Genomic DNA, 19192 nt, shown 5'->3' with positions numbered 1-19192 from the left:
TATAGACTAGGTTGGATCGATTAGATTGAATAGATCAACTTATATGCTACAAAAATGTTGTCATATAAGACAAAAATATGTATTGTGTTGTGCTAATGACCTTAACGAGCTGCTCGTGATACTCGTTATCTCGTTCGTTAAGCTTGTTAAACTTAATGAGCTAAAATTAGTGGTTGGCTCTGTTAATTATGAAGCGAGCTACAAGCTCAACTAGGTGAACTATCGAGCATTCATTAAGCTCGCGAGCTACCAGTTCTTGTCCAGCCCTAGCCGAGATCTATAGCTGCAGAAAGCTTCTCCATCCACTGTTTTCTGTCAGTTTCTCTCGTCTCCGGCAAGGAACCCCAGATCTATACACAGTGCACTCTAGTTTCCTTTAATGTTGGTGTCTTGTGTCATATTTCGAGGTTGGAGATGGTGCCTCAGGCTTCTACCCCCGTCCTGGTGTGATATGACATGGTTGAGACCGAGGAGTCTGTGGGGTTTTGGTCCCGCAAATCGTCGGCTTCCGGTCGGGTGTGGTGTCAAGTTTGGTGTGGTCGTTAGTTCTCAAGTTTCGTTCTTTGGTTCTCACGAACTTGTTCTACGATAGTGTGGCGAGGAATCAACAGTTCAAAAATTTACCATGGAATGGGTCTGTCCTCAGCCACAATGCTTTTGAATAATATGTATTGAATTATTGGGGTGGACGACTCAAGCTGCTCCTTATAAATACAACTATGTGTGTATTGTTGTATACCGGTGTTGTTCCTTTTGCGCTAACAATGTAGGACTAAAGTCTTTACACATAGAGTGCAAGTATCTTTTTAGTGAACATCCGACTATGTTGATAAACTATTAAGAGTACATTAGCTCAAAAACTAAAACAGGAACGTGGATGACAAAGAGAGCAACAACGCCCGTTCACTCACGCGCCTCTCGCCATGTGTGTCTTTTGATCATGGTGAGCCGAGCTATACCAGGTATTGATTCACTGGGGGTTGGAATCTTTGCCATTTATGATGATGAGAATTAATTAAGTAACGATCCACAAAGAAGAATTCATACAAAGAAGGTCGATCAGTCCATCTCCTAATGTCGGGTTTGATTTCCCTATCTCTCTCGTAGCCTCTCTCACACATTGCAAAATAATTTTTCTCTGTTTTCTGGTGGTACATTTTGTGTGCTGTTAGAAGGCTATCTCATCCTGACGGTTCTATGCACAACCATCTAGAAGATCATGTATCAAAAACTATGTCCCTTGAAGGCACACAATTTGTGAGTACTGCTAATCTATTTCAGAAGCGTCTTGGTGTGATTGCTTGTCTAACAGTTTGCTTTGATGTCTACCATTTCGTCGATCAACTCCTACGGTTGCAATCTATTCATGGATCGACTAATGCTGCTATGATGACTTATTTGGTCGGACTATTTTGTCTATGACCACTATTTTTAGAATGACGTCATTAGTTGCGTAGCTAGAAATTACCAATGGCCCGGGCCAAACTCAAGCTACAATATTGAACAGTAGCTGCAGCAGCAGCAATCAACAAAGGGAGTTGTTGCCATACCCCAGGCCATGGCATGTGTAGCTTGGGCTTGGCTACGCCCTGCACGTTACCACATTAGTACAAGTAACCAAGACTGTTTCTGCTATCTACACGTGTAGATGCATATCTACACGTATAGAAACATATGCTTGTAACATTAAAGCCACAACAAAAAAAAACAATTGAAGGGAGAAATACGAATGTCGTCAGGGTTGTTAGTGTAGACCTTCTAGCGAGCTCCATGTCACCTGTGTGTAGTTCAGAATGGGTCGTGGTCTAGTGACTCTAACCTATATTGTTCGGTCCTCTCAAGGTCTTAAGTTGCATTTCATGCGTCGCCTCATGGAGATGATGTTGCAAAACATCAGAGAAGGATGAGGAAAGATAATTGTCATGTATATCAGGCAAGACAAACGAGGGGAAGATGAGGTGATGTGCGTGTGGAGGTGGGAAGGTGCAAGCGAGGAATAGGATATCAATTGCAAGTCTCTACTACCTAAATAGATGTAAGATTCAATCCTATGTCAAGTTTTCTCATGCCCATCCTTCGTCCGCACTCCATCCATATGTCACCCCCACCCTTTCATTGGTTCTTCATCCCTCCCGATTTTTCTTTGGTGATAGTTTTCATCTAGTCGGCCAAATCAAATCAATATTTAATCACACAATACATTCAAATTCGATAATTAATTTATTTTTGGGTAATAAATATTGGCAACACAATAAATTCATAAAAAATCAATCATGACCGGTAGTTATTTGGTAACATAATAAATTCACAGGAAGGAATCAATCACAGTCGGGAAGGAATAAATTATCACAAAAGATGCATAGTTATATGTCCTCCTGCTCCCATGAGGGAAGACTGGCATGGAGTAGTGCTCAATGGCGCGCCCGAGCGAAAGGGCACGTGGGGGCGATTGTCTAGTTTTGGTGCTGATTACTCACCATATGATTTCCAGGTTTTGGTTATTAACTGTAGCATGCTAATTCCGCTAATTGTTATGGAGAACAGGTAGATGTGCATCCACTGATTGCAATTGCATTGTGCCGCTAGATCTATATGGTGCCCCTGAAAATGTGTTACTTTTTGTACCGTGTTTCGTATGTTGTACAACATACACAAACGCAAAATTAACATTTGGTTGTTTGTTTCGTGTGTTATTTTTGTATTATGACCATAATTTGATCATACCTCAACCCAATCTGTGCAATACACTCGACATCCAAGTTCGTTCCTTCCGACGAAGACAAGGAGAGAGAGAGAGAGAGAGAGAGAGAGAGAGAGAGAGAGCTCTACATGCAATAAAAAATTGCAGACATGCCAAGCCAAGAAAACGAACAATGTTGAAATATAACATAATTGCATGATTACATGTTTGAAAATCAAAGTGTGGGTATACCAAGATGGGGTGGATGGCTTGTGAGCTCTGCGCCAGTGGGAGAGGATGGCGGGCTTGTATTTCTATGGCGGAGAGGCAGAGATAGTGGGTGGAGAAAGAAGAAGAAGAGTGAATTATAAAGCTAGAATCATACATTAGTCACAGTTGGCAAATCCACTAAAATATATACATCCATGTTGAACGCACATACACTAATCTAGTTAATCACTAAAAATGGAATGTGTGAGATTGCATTGAGCATATTTTAGTCATCGGAAATAGCGATAAAGGGGAAAAAACCAAAAGAAACGTTTCCTGGCCACATGGCAAAATAGCCAATCACAGATTAGAAAGAAACATATGGTATCATAATCCAACGTCATACCATGTTATGACTATCTCAAACCACGCGGTTGGTGTGGTCAGCTTTTTCAAGTTGATGAGTATGAACCATGCTACATATAGGACACTTCTGGTACGACTTTTGTACAACAGTTATGATCATATCATTCATGAATAAATGAAAGCGCAACATGACCATTAGATTGACTATTGTAAAGAAATCATAGCTAAATATCGTATGCGGAGTAGTTTTGTAATTATTGATGAACCGTGATACACATACAACACTTCTGGTATGATTTTTGTATGACAGTTTTGATCACATCATCCACGAAAGCAGTAGGACCATTGTATTGACGTCGTCCCATAATTTTTTTTTGACCATTTGACTGAATCATAGACGTTCTTCTTCCTTTTTTCGAAAAGAAGGATTGCCTCCGGACTCTGCATCAAGCGATGCATAATAGCCATTTCTTATAAAATGAATAAAGTATCAAACTGCCAAGACCATCTCAAATAACCAAACAAAGATAAAAAAAACAAATAGACACTGCGCGTTGCAGCATGTGCGCTTGCTTGCTTGTATATGATTTGCCAATTGGAGTCCATCGCACGATACAAAGTGAGAAGAAAAATCGAAGGACTCCACATTTCGAAGCAGCTAGCTTGAGCTGAGCTGAGCGCATTTCGACGCGCTCCAGGATGCCTCGGCCGCTCCTGGCAGTCCTCGTCGCCGCCCTCGTGCTCGTCCTCGAGCTCCCCGGTGCCCATGGCTTCCAGATCGAGGAGGCAACCGTGGCCAGCATCCAGATCGGCTTCAACAACGGGAGCCTCACCTCCGTGGAGCTCGTCCAGTTCTACCTGGACCGTATCAGCAACTTCAACCCGCTGCTGCACGCCGTCATTGAGGTCAACCCAGACGCGCTCCGGCAGGCGGCCCGCGCCGACGCCGAGCGCTGCTCCGGCCGCCGCCATCGAGCCATCGGCGCGCTGCACGGCGTGCCCGTCCTGCTCAAGGACAACATCGCCACCCGCGACGCGCTCAACACCACGGCCGGATCGTTCGCGCTGCTTGGCTCCGTGGTGAGGCGTGACGCCGGCGTGGTGCGCCGGCTGCGGCGCGCCGGCGCCGTGGTGCTCGGCAAGGCGAACATGGACGAGTGGGCCAACTTCCGCAGCTTCTCTGGCGGCGGCTGGAGCGCCCGCGGCGGCAAGGGCAGGGTAACTAAACTAACCTCGTTTGACTCTATCCTTCTAATTAATGAAGAACCGAATGATCTTCTCTTGCTTTCGTTTAGAACCCCTACGTGCTGTCGGCGACGCCGTGTGGGTCGAGCACGGGGTCGGCGATCGCGGCGGCGGCGAGCATGGCGGCGGTGACGCTGGGGACAGAGACCGACGGCTCGATACTCTGCCCGGCGTCGCTGAACTCGGTGGTGGGGATCAAGCCCACGGTGGGGTTGACCAGCCGGGCTGGGGTTATTCCCATCACACCACGCCAAGACACTATCGGGTTAGTGTGATTAAAATATTGTTCAACAATCGTTGAGTTGAAATAGTCACGTGGCCTCTATTCAAACCTTGTGGATCGTATCAAAGCCTTGTGATCTTTTATTCCACCAGCTTCACATTGCCAATATAATATACAGTACTAGCTAGTTGCTCTTTTATTCGTGCAAATGATTGTCATGTCTCTTTAGTTTGATTTCCCTGCATATTCACTTTATTATTCCTGATCATCTTAAAGCAATGTATATGTTGGTAGTATACATTCACAAGCAAACCTAAACACCGACATTCTGTTTTTTCATAAGGGTCATGTTGTTTTCTATCGACGTATTACCCTTAAATGCGCTTTAGATTTTTTATTCCTGTAGATACAACATTCTTTTGCTTTATTTTTACGATGCGCAGCTCAAACTCATGGCTGTTGTTTTATTTGCACTGATTTGCCAAAGAAATTTACACCATGTTAAACAAATGGAACTGACATTTTATGAACAACAGGCCGATTTGCCGCACGGTGGCTGATGCAGTCCACGTGCTGGACACCATCGTCGGCTATGATGCTCTCGACGCTATTGCCACGATGCAAGCTTCCAAGTACATCCCTCGTGGTGGATACATGCAGTTCTTGAAAAAAGATGGCCTTAGAGGGAAGAGGATAGGCGTTCCTAATGGTTTCTTCAACTTCCCAAATGGGACGGTGCAACAAATGGTCTACGAGCAACATCTCAGCACAATGAGGTACTTCTTCTGTCTGGGTTTACAAGGATCATTCGATTTTTGTTGAGTCACGCCTTTTTTAAGTTTCTTTGATTTTATTGAGAAAAATATCAATATTTACAGTATGAAATCAATGTAAATCAATCATGAAATATATGTTCATATTGTATTTTTCCTTAAATCGTATATGCTTCTTTTTATAAATTCAGTCAAACTTAAACAAGTTTAACTGATGACTGAAATCAGCCTTGTCAACCCATATGGATAGAGTACTACTTAGATAATTTCATTATATTTATTTTTATCATAAAGTGAAATATTTGTCCTCTTCATTTTTAGAGGCACAATGCACCTAATTATTGCTACTTTTGTTTGGGGAAATCGAAACATATGCCATATATGGTGCCATGTTACATCAACTTGTATATTTTTGTTTGGTTCGAAGGAAACAAGGAGCAATCGTGATTGAGAACCTTGACATAGAGAATTTAAGTGTCCTATTGGATTTCCAAAACAATGGCCAACTGATCGCATTACCAGCAGAGTTCAAGTTAAGCCTCAACTCCTATCTGTCAAACTTATTATATTCCCCAGTTCGGTCGCTTGCAGAGATCATAGCTTTCAACAATGCACATCCTGTTGAGGTCAGCTTGATTTAGAGTCAATTATTACTTTTCATGTATTTGTTTCTCATTATGATGCATATTTCATTTGTAGTGACCTGTTTAGCCTTTTGAGAAACAAGTGCAACTTATCTTGTGATAATTCCATGCCTTGTAGGAAAACATGAAGGAAAATGGTCAAACCGTATTCCTGGTGGCTGAGAACACGACGGGCATCGGTGCCTCGGAGCGAGAGGCGATCAGTCAGTTAAATAAGCTGTCCGCCAACGGGTTGAAGAAGTTGATGAGGGAGCACGAGCTAGACGCCATAGTGACACCTAATAATGCAGCATCCTCGGTGCTTGCCATCGACGGCTTGCCGGCCATCACCGTGCCGGCAGGGTACGGCAAGCTGGGGGTGCCGTTTGGTCTTTGCTTTAGCGGGCTGAGAGGGTATGAACCGAGGCTGATCGAAATGGCGTATGCCTTCGAGCATGTTACCATGGCCAGAAAGATGCCCACATTCTTACCATAGAACTGACAATGCGGAAAGGTTGTGTATGGACTTGTTTATTTTCGTGTCACGATATTTATGCACGTCTATGGTGTAATCATTTTTCACAAACTACTAGTAGTCGGTAAACATTATAGTTGGGTGTGGGGCCTTCATCTTTGTCTTACCTTCCACGCATTCATCATAGGCCCAAGAAAAGGAAGACGACGCCGAACGCCCAAAACACGGGATACTTCGGGCCCCAATTTTCATAGGATTCCCGCTCAGGGAGCATCTTTCAAACGATGGTCCGACATATGGAAAGTGCTAAGGGCATCTTCAATGGCAACCCACAAAAATCCTCCTGCATCCATCCGCGGACAGGGGGATCAGCCCACGGACACGGATGCGGGAGGCAACCATCCAACTGTAGCTGCATATATTTTCACAACAACTCGAAACCAACCGGGCAAAATTCATTCAGACAAATGGAGTTGACATTTTTATTAACCACCGACCAATTTGCTGCGCAGTGGCTGATGCGGTCCACATGCCGAACACCATCGTCGGCTATGACGCCCTTGACTCTACTGCCACGGTGGCAGCTTCCAAGTACATCCCTCAAGGTGGATACATGCAATCGTTGAAAAAAGATGGTCTTAGAGGGAAGAGGATTGGCGTTCCTAATGGCTTCAACTTCCCAAATGGGAATGTGCAACAGATGGTCTACGAGCCACATCTCAACATAACGAGGTACTTCCTCTGTCCGGGTTTACAAGGCTCATTTGATTTGTATTAAGTCATGCCTTTTTAATTTGTTTTATTTTATTGAGAAAATATCAATATTACAATATGAAATCCAGTAACTAGATCTATCATGAAGTATACTTTCCCGAAATCATAGATGGTAATTTTATTTATCTATACAAGTTTGGTCAAACTTATACAAGTGTAATTCATGGCTTGATAAATGAGCCTTATGACCCCATATGGATAGAGGGAGTACTAACTAGCTAACTTCAATAATTTTATTTTCATCATAGAAGTGAAATATGTTGGCATCTTCATCGTGAGAGGCACAATGCCCCTACTTATGGATCAAAACATTTTCCTTCTGTGGTGTCATATCACACCAACCTGTATATATATTTTTGAAACAAGAACCTCTATATTTTCTGGTTTGAAGGAAACAAGGAGCAATCATGATTGAGAACCTTGACATAGAGAATTTAAGTGTCCTGTTGAATTCTGTGAACAATGGCCAACTGATTGCATTACCAGCAGAGTTCAAGTTAAGCCTCAACTCATATCTATCAAACTTATTATATTCCCCAGTTCGGTCGCTTGCAGAGATCATAGCTTTCAACAATGCACATCCTATTGAGTTCAACTTGATTTACAGTTAATTATTAGTTTTCATGTATTCGTTTCTCATTGTGATACATATTTTCTTTGTAGTTACATTTTTTAGCCTTTGGAAAACAAGTGCAATTTAAATTTTGAGAATTGCATGCATGGTAGGAAAAGATGAAGGAAATTGGTCAAACTGTATTCCTGGTGGCTGAGAATACGACCGGCATCGGTGCCTCGGAGCGAGTGGCGATCAGTCAGTTAAACAAGTTGTCCGTCAACGTATTGAAGAAGTTGATGAGGGAGCATGAGCTAGACGCCATCATGACACCTAATAATGCAGCATCTTCGGTGCTCGCCATCGACGGCATGCCGACCATCACCGTACCGGCCGGGTATGGCAAGTAGGGGGTGTCGTTTGGTCTCTGCTTTGGCGGGTTAAGATGGTACGAGGCAAGGCTGATCAAGATGGCGTATGCCTTTGAGCAAGTGACCATGGTCAGGAAGTCGCCTACGTTCTTGCCATAGAAGTGACAATGCGGAAAGGTGGTGTTGGAACTTATATATTTTCATGTCACGGTATTTATGCATGTCTATGATGTAATCATTTTTCTCAAACTAGTAGTTCGTAAACATTACAGTTGGGTGCACGGGAATGACTTCGTCTCGCTTCACCTTTTTTTTGAGAGCTCCTCTCGCTTCAGGTGAGGCAGAGCGCAGCCTCGCATCAACAGCTACCAAAATGGGTCGGCCCAGCGGGGTAGAGAGGACTTCAGCGCCTTTTCTATTTTTTCACATTTTGCTTTATTTTTAAGTTTTTCTTATATTTATAAATGTTCTAAATATATCTACTATATAAATAACTTTACATAAAGATTTGATAAAACTTGACCGCCCACATAGAAAAATGTTCCTGATGTATAAAGAAATGTACAATGTGTATGGAAAAAAGAATACATCAAAACATATATATGAAAAAATGTTAATCATGTATATTCAAAAGTTTAAAAATGTATATAAAACTTTTTTTGATGTGTAAAAAATGTACAATGTGTATGCAAAAATGGACATAAAAAGAATGAATTTTAAAAAATCTATAAATAAAAATTGGATATGTTTTAAAAAAGGAAAAAAGATGAAACTCGGCAAAGAATCGTAAAGAAATCAAAGAAAACCGAAAAAACCTGTGCAAAGAGAAAAAACCAAAATAAACTGAAGAAAAAGGATAAAAAAGTAAACAAGAAACCAGAAACAAAAACAGTGCAAAGAGAAAAAAACAAAATACACTGAAGAAAAAGGATAAAAAGGTAAAAAAGAAAAAAGAACAAAGAAATCCAAAGAAACCATTAAAGAAACTAAGACGACCAATAAAAAACCCAGAGAAAAAAAACAGTGAAGAAATAGAGAAAACCTGAAAAAAAGAATCATACTGGGGAGCCAAACATAAAGAGTGACGATGTGTCAAAGAAGGAGCACACGAAAAAGGGCTGACCCAGTAACATAATATGCAGAGAAAAGTTTCAGACGAGACAATAGGTACTCCGGAATCACTAGTTAAGGGGTACCCCTTGCAAAGGTCACTCCCACCTTCTCTGGCGCTTACAAGAGGCGCATTGTATGTGCGCCACTTGTCGTAACAGGGGAGTTTTCCCATTTGTTGTTGATCTTTGGAATTATACCTCATATTAATAGGTTTCAATGAACTTTCTTTTTCATGAAAAAACCAGAGCGGGAGGCACGACTTTTCTCTGCATTTTTTCACTTTTCAAGTACCACATATCTGTGTATCCTTGAGATGCAAATCTATACTCCTCGTGGAAGCACAAAAATACTCACGATTTTTTCCCTTTCCAAAGAAGTACAGATGTGCTTCGCAGATGCAAATCTGTGCCTCCACGAGAAGCAAATTTGTGCCTCCGTGAGAAAAAGAAATTGATTTTTTTTTTGCGATTTTTCCCTTCCCGAAAAGTACAGTGTGGAAGAAAATCCATGCCTCCACCAGAAGTACATTTATGCTTCTCGGGGAGGAAAAAAATTTGCACAAAAAGTATCAAGAATTTTTCCGCTTTCGGAGAAGCACCTTGCTTCTTGCGGAACCAAATATGTGCCTCGACGAGAAGCAAAGCTGTGTTTCTTGTGGAGGCAAAAAGAAATCGTGAAAAAATCATGAGTTTTTTTCCCTACCTGAGAAGCATAAATTTGGTTCTCACGAAAACAAATTCATGCCTTCACAAGAAGCAAATTGTGCTTCTTGAGTAAGCATAAAAGAATTCGGGAGAAAAAAGATATTTTTTGCGATTTTTTTCTCCCCAATCTATGAGAAACCAGGCATAAACCAAAGCCAAAAAAATAGAAAAAGGTACCTTTTATTTAGGTACAAGGCGTACCTTTTAGTTAGGCACTCTCGATACAAGCGATATATGTTTTTTGGGGGTAATCCGAGATTTATTTACGATCAAAAGCCACAGTTTGTGGGATACATCTTGGATCATGAGAATGGCCTAGCCACACATGTCGTTATGGGCCAAGGAATGAGCAATTTTCGCCAGACTATGTGCCTCAATGTTCGAGTCATGACTCTCATAGGTAAAACTACATATAGAATGAGAAGCTCTCTGCCGAATTTCCTTAATCACCGTACCATATCTTCCTCGGTTACCTGTGTTTATATCACCCGCCACTTGCTTGGAGTCAGATGCAATCAGCATCCGCTGAATGTTCAGGTCTTCTGCCAAGGAGAATGCTTCCCTACACGCGATCGCCTCAAGTGCAGCTGGATCTAGGACGCCTTGTACAACAAGTGCAGAGCTCTCAAGGAAGGCGCCGTGGTCATCCCTGCACACGGCGGCTGCAGCACCTCCTACGGCCGGTGGCAACAGCCCTGCATCAACATGTATCTTGGCCACATCAACCGGTGGTGCCTTCTGGCGGTTGTTTTTTATAAGCGAGATATGTGCACCACCTTCATCTTTGTATTGCGTTCCGTCTTCATCAAGAGCCCAAGAAGAGGAAGAGCAGGCCAAGAGCCCAAACCAAGTGATACTACCAGCCTCAATTTTCATAGGATTCCAGCGCTTATATTATGGAGAATCTTTTCAAACGATGATGCAACATATGAGGAGTGCTAAAAAGACAAAAAGAACTGAGTGGATCCAACAGACTCGTGGAGCACGCGCAGCTGGCGGCCCCAATTTTCATAGGATTCCCGCCGCTCATGAAGCATCTTTCCAAACGATGATGCAGCATATGGAAAGCGCCAAACAGACAAAAACTGAGTGGAGCACGCGCGGCTGGTCATACTTTACTAATTTATAAAACATCCAGAACTAGCCATAGCCAGGCCACCAACCACACCGACACCGTCTAGTCCAGGGCTCAGCTAAGCAGGCATGGCTTGGCTGCGGCTGCAGGCTGTCGCCGCCGTCCTAGCTCTGCTAGCGGCCGCCGGCGTCACGCACAGCTTCGAGTTCCATGAGGCCACCGTGGACGCCATCCAGCTCGGCTTCCGCAACGGCAGCCTCACCTCGGCCGCCCTCGTCCGGTTCTACCTGGACCAGATCCGCCGCATGAACCCGCTGCTGCACGCCGTCATCGAGGTTAACCCGGACGCGCTCCGGCAGGCAGCACGCGCTGACGCCGAACGCCGTCGCGGCATGGCCACGGGCGCGCTGCATGGGGTCCCCGTCCTGCTCAAGGACAACATCGCCACCTGTGACGCTCTCAACACCACGGCTGGGTCGCTGGCGCTCCTCGGCTCTGTGGTGAAGCGCGACGCCGGCGTGGCGGCCAGGCTGCGGCGCGCTGGCGCCGTGGTGCTCGGCAAGGCCAGCCTCTCCGAGTGGGCCAACTTCCGAAACGTCCACAACGGGTGGAGCGCGCGCGGTGGCCAGACGCGCAACCCGTATGTGTTGTCGTCCGACCCGTGTGGGTCGAGCTCCGGGTCGGGCGTGGCCGCGGCGGCAAACATGGCGGCCGTGACACTGGGTACCGAGACCGACGGCTCCATACTCTGCCCGTCGTCGTTCAACTCCGTGGTCGGCATCAAGCCCACCGTCGGGCTCACCAGCCGCGCCGGCGTCGTCCCCATCACCCCTAGACAAGACAGCGTCGGGTACTTCTCCCCTATATCTTCTTTTTATCCCAATCACCGAGCTTTGAAATTTAGGCAGCATAAAAATCTTGGACCTCACTCACTCAATATAAAATTTCAATTAAGTTTACTCAACTTAAATTTAGTCTGGATTTAACTTGAATCTGACTGGGGATTTTGTGATTTGAAAAAATCATTGGAAATTTGAAATGTTCCGCATGCTATTTGCAATGTTGCAGACCGATGTGTCGGACAGTGTCGGATGCAGTCCACGTGCTGGACGCCATCGTTGGCTACGACAAGCTCGATGCCGCGGCCACTCGAACAGCATCCAAGTACATCCCTCGCGGCGGATATCTTCAGTTCTTGAAGAAGGATGGGCTAAAAGGGAAGAGAATCGGTGTCCCCAATGAATTCTTTCAAGGAGTTGGAGAGAAGCAGATGAGGGTGTACAAACAGCACCTCGCCACAATTAGGTTATCACACTTCAAATCTCCCTGACTAGTGCAAATTATACTTACATGAAACATTGGATTGATTATTAGTTTTCGTTGTAGGAAACACGGAGCCGTGGTGATCGAGAACCTTGACATTGCCACCGGCCGTCAAGATATTGTTTCCAATGAGTGGACTGCCATGCTGACGGAGTTCAAGTTGAGCATGAACGAGTACTTGGCGGACCTGTCCTACTCTCCAGTCCATTCTCTTGCAGGCATCATAGCTTTCAACAAAGCGCATCCTATTGAGGCAAGCATACGGAAAAAAAAAACTCATTCTAGCTTTCATCTCTTTAGTCCTGTTATAGATTCAAACAGTGTAGAATCATGCTGCAGAGGACATCAGGCAATAAAATTCTAACTAGGAGATGGTAGCTAATGGAGTTTATTTTGTATATACTTTCTTAGATATTTTACTTACATTTTGTACAGGAGAGGCTAAAAGATTTCGGGCAACAAAACCTTATCTTAGCCCAAAACACAAATGGCATTGGCCATGTTGAGAGAGCTCGGATCCGCCTGCTGAAGAAGCTCTCCGCGAATGGCCTGGAGAAGATGATGAAGGAGCAACAACTGGACGCGATCGTTGCACCCGAGCATTATGCTTCCAACCATCTCGCCATTGGCGGCCACCCCGGTATCGTTGTGCCAGCTGGGTACAACGAGAAGGGTGTCCCTTTTGGCATATGCTTTGGCGGGCTGCAGGGATATGAGCCGAGGCTGATCGAGATGGCCTATGCTTTCGAGCAGGCTACTGAAGTGAGAAGGCCACCTACGTTCAAGCCTTAGCTAGGTCGCATAACTTTCTTGAGTAGCAACAATGTGACGCACCATGGCCCAAAAAGTCTCCACTTGCACTGTTCTCCCTTAGTGTAAAAGAATAAATCTGAAATGTTACTTTTTGGGCCAACAAGGATTGTATGCAAGTGCTACTCCGAATAAATCGACAATGTGGTTCTAAAGGTGGAGAATTTCTTTTGTACCTATTTTTCGATCTTCTTGTGTATATGTTGTTGACACATATGTTAGTTATGAAACTAAACTTCCATAAGCGAGTACTTTTGCAATACCACTCTGAAATGCTACGGCGGGCTATGGATATCCGCCAAGTTGATCAAACTGGCCTATTCCTTCGAGCATACTACCAAAGTGAGAAGGCCGTCCATGTACAAGCCTTAGCTAGCCAGGTGGCACAATCTAAAAGAACTAGATATAGATTCATGGGTAGCGACAATGTAACACACTACGGCACAAAGAGGTTTCACTTATATTTCTGGCCACAAAATCCCAAAACCTAGTATATTACTGCAAAATCGCCACAACAGTTGGAGACACTGCATTTAGTGAGATTTTAGTTTTTTTTCTGGTATATTTCGTTGAACATAAATGGCATATAATTAGACTTAAGTAAGCATGTTCATTTAGAGTACCTCAGAATGGATTTAAAATCATCTATTTTAATCATTATAATTTCTCTGTGTAATCTAATCTGATACATAACACCATTCATTACCCCAAAAGGTGTTCACAAAGTAGGATTTCATCCTCTTAACAGGTGAAGCTAAACTATTTCTAACAAATTAAAGTATATGAGAGGAAAAATAATACAAACAGAGAAAGCAACACAAACAATACATAACCAAATGCAGTATTGAACGCCACCATTTCACAACCGAGCATGAGCACATGAGTAGCCGAACAAGAGCAAGGACGACTCGTGGGCCCAAAGAAGAACCAAACCACGCCTCCTGGAGAAACCACCGAAAAATCCGCAATGCCTTTTCAAATATGTCGTTTCATAGTGCCACGACCGAGGGGTGCCGCAGGACACCGGAAGTCAGCCCATCATGCCGTCCTAGGACCCCAAGCTATTTTACGGCCCCATTTTCAAAGCAGCCTTTGGGCCCTCTAGAAGGAAGGAACCGACATCCCTGCAATGCAAGACAAGGAGGCCAGATCATTATGGGCTCGTGTCAGCCGCCTTAGATACTAGCTAGGATTCTTGTAAACCCTAGCCCCGGGCACCCTTTATAAGATGAGGCATGTCTAGCTGATAAGCACTCGGTCTTCACCCTTCTGTATACCTACGATCATTATGAGATCCCATTTACTCATTGTACCCCATCCAATAAATACAATAAAAGAAGGAGTAGGGTTTTATCTCCACCGTGAGGGCTTGAACCTGGGTAAATCGATCTCATGTTTTCCCTCTAGACTTTTCAGGTAGTCACGGTACCCTACCGAAAGGTCTGCCGGAATCTACACCGAGAGTAGCGTGCCAGGCACGTGTCGTTCTTGTGGAACTGGCATCCAGATGAGATCTTCCAACAACTTCTGCATCTACACGTCGGGTTAGATTTTCACTTTTGGTTCAATAACTTTTGTTGCTAACTTTGTGGGCTGCCTTGAGTCTGCCGAGACCTTCTTTGCATGCCAAGTTTTCTTCTTTGACAACCTGGAATTCGTCGTCGACTTACGTGGTGAGCCTGTTCTATGCGGCCCAGTTCTCTATCGGCCACATGAAGAAGGAGCGGTCTTCTGCCACCCACCTGCCAGCCACTTCATCACCAATCAATCCACGACTTCCTCGAGGGGCATGACGAGCCTGAGGACGATTGACATGTCTCCAACGTATCTACTTTTCCACACACTTTTATTATTGTTTTTGGCCTCTAATTTGTAAGATTTGAATGAAACTAATCCGGACTGAAGTTGTTTTAAGTGGAACAACCATGGTGTTGTACTTGTGCAGAAATAAAAGTACTCGAAATTGGTCGGGGATTTTTGGAGAATTATTTTGGAATATTTAAGGAACTTTGGAGCAAAGATGGCTCAGAGGGGGGCCGCCACACGGCCTGATGTGGCCGCGCCACTTGGCCGTGTGGGGCCCTTGGCCACCGCCTGACAATGATTCTACCGTCATAAATTATTATATATGCCGAAAAAAGCAAAAATATTTACCAGAACTTTTCGCGATATGGAGACACCGCCACCTCCCGTTCTTCCCCTAAAGTCCGTTTCTGGCTCCAGAGAAGGGAGTCGTCACCATCTTCATCACAAACCCTTCCTCATCCAATTTCATGATGCTCACATCCATGTGTGAATAATTCTTCTGTAGGCATATGGAGGTAGATGACATTTGGATGAGATTTCATATGTAATCGATGTCAGATTTGTTACGGCTTGATGCCTAGTATCCACTTTGTTTTGGGATTGATCTTGCTATGACATTCTTATGCTTAATGTTTGTCACTAGGGTCCGAGTGCCATGATTTCAGATATGAAATCTCTATGTTTCCATGAATATATTTGTGTACTTGATCTCATCTGCAAGTTGTATGCACCTATTACTTTCTGAACCCTAGACCTCAAAGTGGAAACAATTGGAATATCAACGTGCATGACTTTAACTTGAGGATTACATGTATTCACAGTACCTGAATGCTTTGTTCCGCTTCTCTATTAAAAGGAGCATTGTAATTACTCTTAGTTTCCATTAGAACCTGCTGTACGGTAGGGTATGGCAAAGAATATTATGCAAGTTCTTATCATAAGCACGTATAACTATATATAAAATGGATGCCTACATATGATTGATAAACTGGAGCTAGTTTGTTGTCGCTCTACATTATGGCCATTGCATATTGAATCTAATCCGAACAACCCACCGCTTACAACATGCCTACGCTTTTACTGCTATTGTTTCCATTACATTCACTACTGTCGCGCTATGGTACTACCCTGCAAACTTGTTACTATTTCAGCTACTGCAACTTTACCACTACTGCTATTGTATTACCGTGTTACTAATAAATTGCTGCAGGCAAGTTATTTCCACGCGTGATTGAATAGGTAACTCAACTCTTAAGGCTTATAAATATATTCTTTGGCACTTCTCGTTCTGTCAGAAATTTGTACTTTGAAAACGAGCTGAGCACCGTTGGCAATTTTCAGAGTCTCGAGTTTGTACCTCTTTTTTTGTACATAGTAAAATAGGATTCCCACTTGTGGAGCATCTTTCTTTTAGATAATGCAGCGTCTGAAAAGTAGTAAAATTAGACAGGCAGCCAGGAAAAAAAGTGAGTGGAATATAGACAAACTCATGGGGGGGCCTCTGAACAAAGGCTAAAGGCGACCACCATGAAAATACACAAACGAGCAGACAAGCTCAGGCCACACCGACTCCACTGCCACCGTTTAGCTAAGCTAACATCATGGCTTCGCTGCAGCTGCAAGCTGCTGCTGCCGTCCTGGCTCTGGTGGCCGGCGCCGGTGCCGCGCACAGCTTCGTGTTCCACGAGGCCACCGTCGACGCCATCCAGCTCGGCTTCAGCAACGACACTCTGACCTCGACGGCGCTCGTCCGATTCTACCTGGACCAGATCGGCCGCCTCAACCCGCTGTTGCACGCCGTCATCGAGGTCAACCCGGACGCGCTCCGGCATGCGAAGCACGCCGATGCAGATCGACGCTCCTCTGGCAATGCCACTGGCTCGCTGCACGGCGTCCCCGTCCTGCTCAAGGACAACATCGCGACCCGCGATGCGCTCAACATGACGGCCAGCTCCTTCGCGCTGCTCGGCTCCGTGGTGAGGCGGGACACCGGCGTGGTGGCCCGGCTGCGCGCGCCGGCGCCGTGGTGCTCGGCAAGGCCAGCCTGTCTGAGTGGGCCAGCTTCCACCAAGTCGACGACGGGTGGAGCGCCCGCGGCGGCCAGGCGCGGAACCCGTACGTGCTGACGTCCACCCCCTGCGGGTCGAGCACCGGGTCGGGCGTTGCCGCGGCGGTGAACATGGCGGCCGTGATGCTGGGTACAGAGATGGACGGCTACAAACTCTGCCCGTCGTCGTTCAACTCCGTGGTCGGCATCAATCCCACCCTCGGTCTCACCAGCCGCGCCGGCGTCGTCCCCATCACCCTGTTGCAGGATACCGTCGGCGTCGGGTAACCCTTCCTGTCCTCCTAATTGGTGACAGGAATGTTTCCGATCCCGATCTATAAAATTCACTTATTTTGCATAATTTAAATTTAGTTTGTGTTTAATTTGAATCTCGTCAGAATTTTGGGATTACAAATATTTTCATTGGAATTTACAAAATGTTCATGCGAGAAAAAAACTTAAAAATTCCGAAAATTCCATTGGAAATTCAAAATGTTCAACGTTCAATTTGCAATGCAGACCGATGTGCCAAACGGTGTTAGACGCCATCGTCGGCTATGACCCGCATGACGCCGCGGCCACCGGAGCAGCGTCCAAGTACATCCCTCGCGGCGGGTCCGCACAATTCCTGAAGAAAGACGGGTTGATGGGGAAAAGGATCGGCGTCCTCAATGGCTTCTTCCAAGGATATAGACAGCCACGACTGAATGTGTAGAAGCAGCACCTAGCCACAATGAGGTGCAGACAATTTAGGTTTCACAGTCGATCGATGAATATGACAAACATCAGACTAGCTTAAAGAATAGATCATTAATTGAATCTTGATTATTCCAAATGGAAACTCGGAGCCGTGGTGATCGAGAACCTGGACATCACCGTCGATATTGGATCCAACGAGGGGATCGCGATGCAAGCAGAGTTCAAGCTAAGCCTGAACGCGTATTTGGCAGACTTGGTCTCATCTCCGGTCCGCTCCCTCGCCCAAGTTATAGCATTCAACAACGCACATCCCATAGAGGTAACACAGTATATATAGCTTCAGAAGTGTTCAATCTTTACTCTTCCAAAGTGTCATAAAATTGTCTACTCAGTTAACCCATGAATATTTTGGGCACTTACTTATCCCACGAACCTCAGACTGAGAGTCCATGTTTGCTGCTGGAGAGGATGACAGATTTCGGGCAGAGTAACCTTATTGCAGCCGAGGATACAAATGGAATTGGCCCTGTGGAGGGAGCCGCAATCGGGCGCCTGAAGGAGCTGAACACGGATGGACTGGAGAAACTGATGAAGGAGCACCAACTGGTTGCGATCCTGGCGCCCAACGACGACGCTTCCAGCCTTCTCGCCATCGGCGGCAACCCTTGCATCGTTGTGCCGGCGGGGTATGACGAGCAGGGTGTCCCCTTTGGCATATGCTTTGGCGGGCTGAAAGTGTACGAGCCGAGGCTGATCGAGATGGCATATGCTTTCGAGCAGGCTACCAAAGTGAGGAGGCCACCAATGTTCAAGCCCTAGCTAAATATAACTTCTTGAGTAGAGTAGTGGTAATTTAACACTACGGCTCAAAAAGGCTCCACTTACACTTTTCTTTTTTCGGGCCAAAATAAACCTGATAGTATTATTCTTGGGCAAGCAATCAACACTGAATAAACTAGCAATGTGGTACTGAAGGTGGAGAGACTACACTCTGTAAACTTTTGTTTTAAGAGATAAATCATGATAAATTTAAGAGATAAATCATGATAATGAGCTGACATCAAATCGATGCTGGGAGAATCTGATGATGCATAAATATCCCCTAGTTTCTATTAGGACCCCGCTACCACGGGAGGGTAGGACAAAAGATGTCATGCAAGTTCTTTTTCATAAGCACGTATGACTATATTCGGAATACATGCCTATATTATATTGATGAATTAGAGTTAGTTCTGTGTCACCCTAGGTTATAACTATTGCATGATGAATGCCATTCGACATAATTATCTATCACTAATCCATTGCCTACGAGCTTTTCACAG

General features: G+C 44.8%; 3 protein-coding genes and 2 pseudogenes across 3 annotated transcripts; all 5 read left to right on the top strand.

Moving 5' to 3' along the window:
• The first annotated feature begins 2882 nt into the window (after window positions 1-2882).
• On the top strand, window positions 2883-6749 carry LOC109752460 (probable amidase At4g34880). The gene is made up of 5 exons (XM_020311351.4): window positions 2883-4474; window positions 4552-4766; window positions 5261-5500; window positions 5925-6123; window positions 6260-6749. The coding sequence occupies exons 1-5, from the start codon at window positions 3956-3958 to the stop codon at window positions 6614-6616; spliced, it is 1530 nt and encodes a 509-aa protein (XP_020166940.1). The 5' UTR covers window positions 2883-3955; the 3' UTR covers window positions 6617-6749.
• Window positions 6625-9307, top strand: LOC109752442 (probable amidase At4g34880; annotated as a pseudogene).
• A 1918-nt stretch (window positions 9308-11225) lies between these two features.
• LOC109752481 (probable amidase At4g34880) lies at window positions 11226-13473 on the top strand. The gene is made up of 4 exons (XM_020311366.4): window positions 11226-12035; window positions 12254-12490; window positions 12572-12761; window positions 12944-13473. Exons 1-4 carry the CDS (start codon window positions 11314-11316, stop codon window positions 13298-13300), a joined length of 1506 nt encoding a protein of 501 aa, XP_020166955.1. The 5' UTR covers window positions 11226-11313; the 3' UTR covers window positions 13301-13473.
• A 3153-nt stretch (window positions 13474-16626) lies between these two features.
• Window positions 16627-17580, top strand: LOC141020548 (probable amidase At4g34880; annotated as a pseudogene).
• A 498-nt stretch (window positions 17581-18078) lies between these two features.
• On the top strand, window positions 18079-18689 carry LOC109752479 (probable amidase At4g34880). The gene is made up of 2 exons (XM_073506723.1): window positions 18079-18189; window positions 18309-18689. Exons 1-2 carry the CDS (start codon window positions 18079-18081, stop codon window positions 18687-18689), a joined length of 492 nt encoding a protein of 163 aa, XP_073362824.1.
• The last annotated feature ends 503 nt before the right edge of the window (window positions 18690-19192 follow it).

Source organism: Aegilops tauschii, chromosome 2 (genome assembly GCF_002575655.3).
Source record: "Aegilops tauschii subsp. strangulata cultivar AL8/78 chromosome 2, Aet v6.0, whole genome shotgun sequence".
NCBI lineage: Eukaryota > Viridiplantae > Streptophyta > Magnoliopsida > Poales > Poaceae > Aegilops > Aegilops tauschii.
Note: the sequence above shows the minus strand (reverse complement) of the source record. Positions and strands in the feature narration are given on the sequence as shown.

What these genes read in the sequence shown, in the direction of transcription:
- LOC109752479 (XM_073506723.1), top strand. Translation starts at nt 18,079, where the DNA reads ATGCAAGCAGAGTTCAAGCTAAGCCTGAACGCGTATTTGGCAGACTTG. An exon ending in ACAACGCACATCCCATAGAG is followed by an intron (nt 18,190 to 18,308) that starts GTAACACAGTAT and finishes CACGAACCTCAG; the next exon opens with ACTGAGAGTCCATGTTTGCT.
- LOC109752460 (XM_020311351.4), top strand. Translation starts at nt 3,956, where the DNA reads ATGCCTCGGCCGCTCCTGGCAGTCCTCGTCGCCGCCCTCGTGCTCGTC. An exon ending in CCACGCCAAGACACTATCGG is followed by an intron (nt 4,767 to 5,260) that starts GTTAGTGTGATT and finishes TATGAACAACAG; the next exon opens with GCCGATTTGCCGCACGGTGG. An exon ending in ACAATGCACATCCTGTTGAG is followed by an intron (nt 6,124 to 6,259) that starts GTCAGCTTGATT and finishes CATGCCTTGTAG; the next exon opens with GAAAACATGAAGGAAAATGG.
- LOC109752481 (XM_020311366.4), top strand. Translation starts at nt 11,314, where the DNA reads ATGGCTTGGCTGCGGCTGCAGGCTGTCGCCGCCGTCCTAGCTCTGCTA. An exon ending in CAGCACCTCGCCACAATTAG is followed by an intron (nt 12,491 to 12,571) that starts GTTATCACACTT and finishes TTTTCGTTGTAG; the next exon opens with GAAACACGGAGCCGTGGTGA. An exon ending in ACAAAGCGCATCCTATTGAG is followed by an intron (nt 12,762 to 12,943) that starts GCAAGCATACGG and finishes CATTTTGTACAG; the next exon opens with GAGAGGCTAAAAGATTTCGG.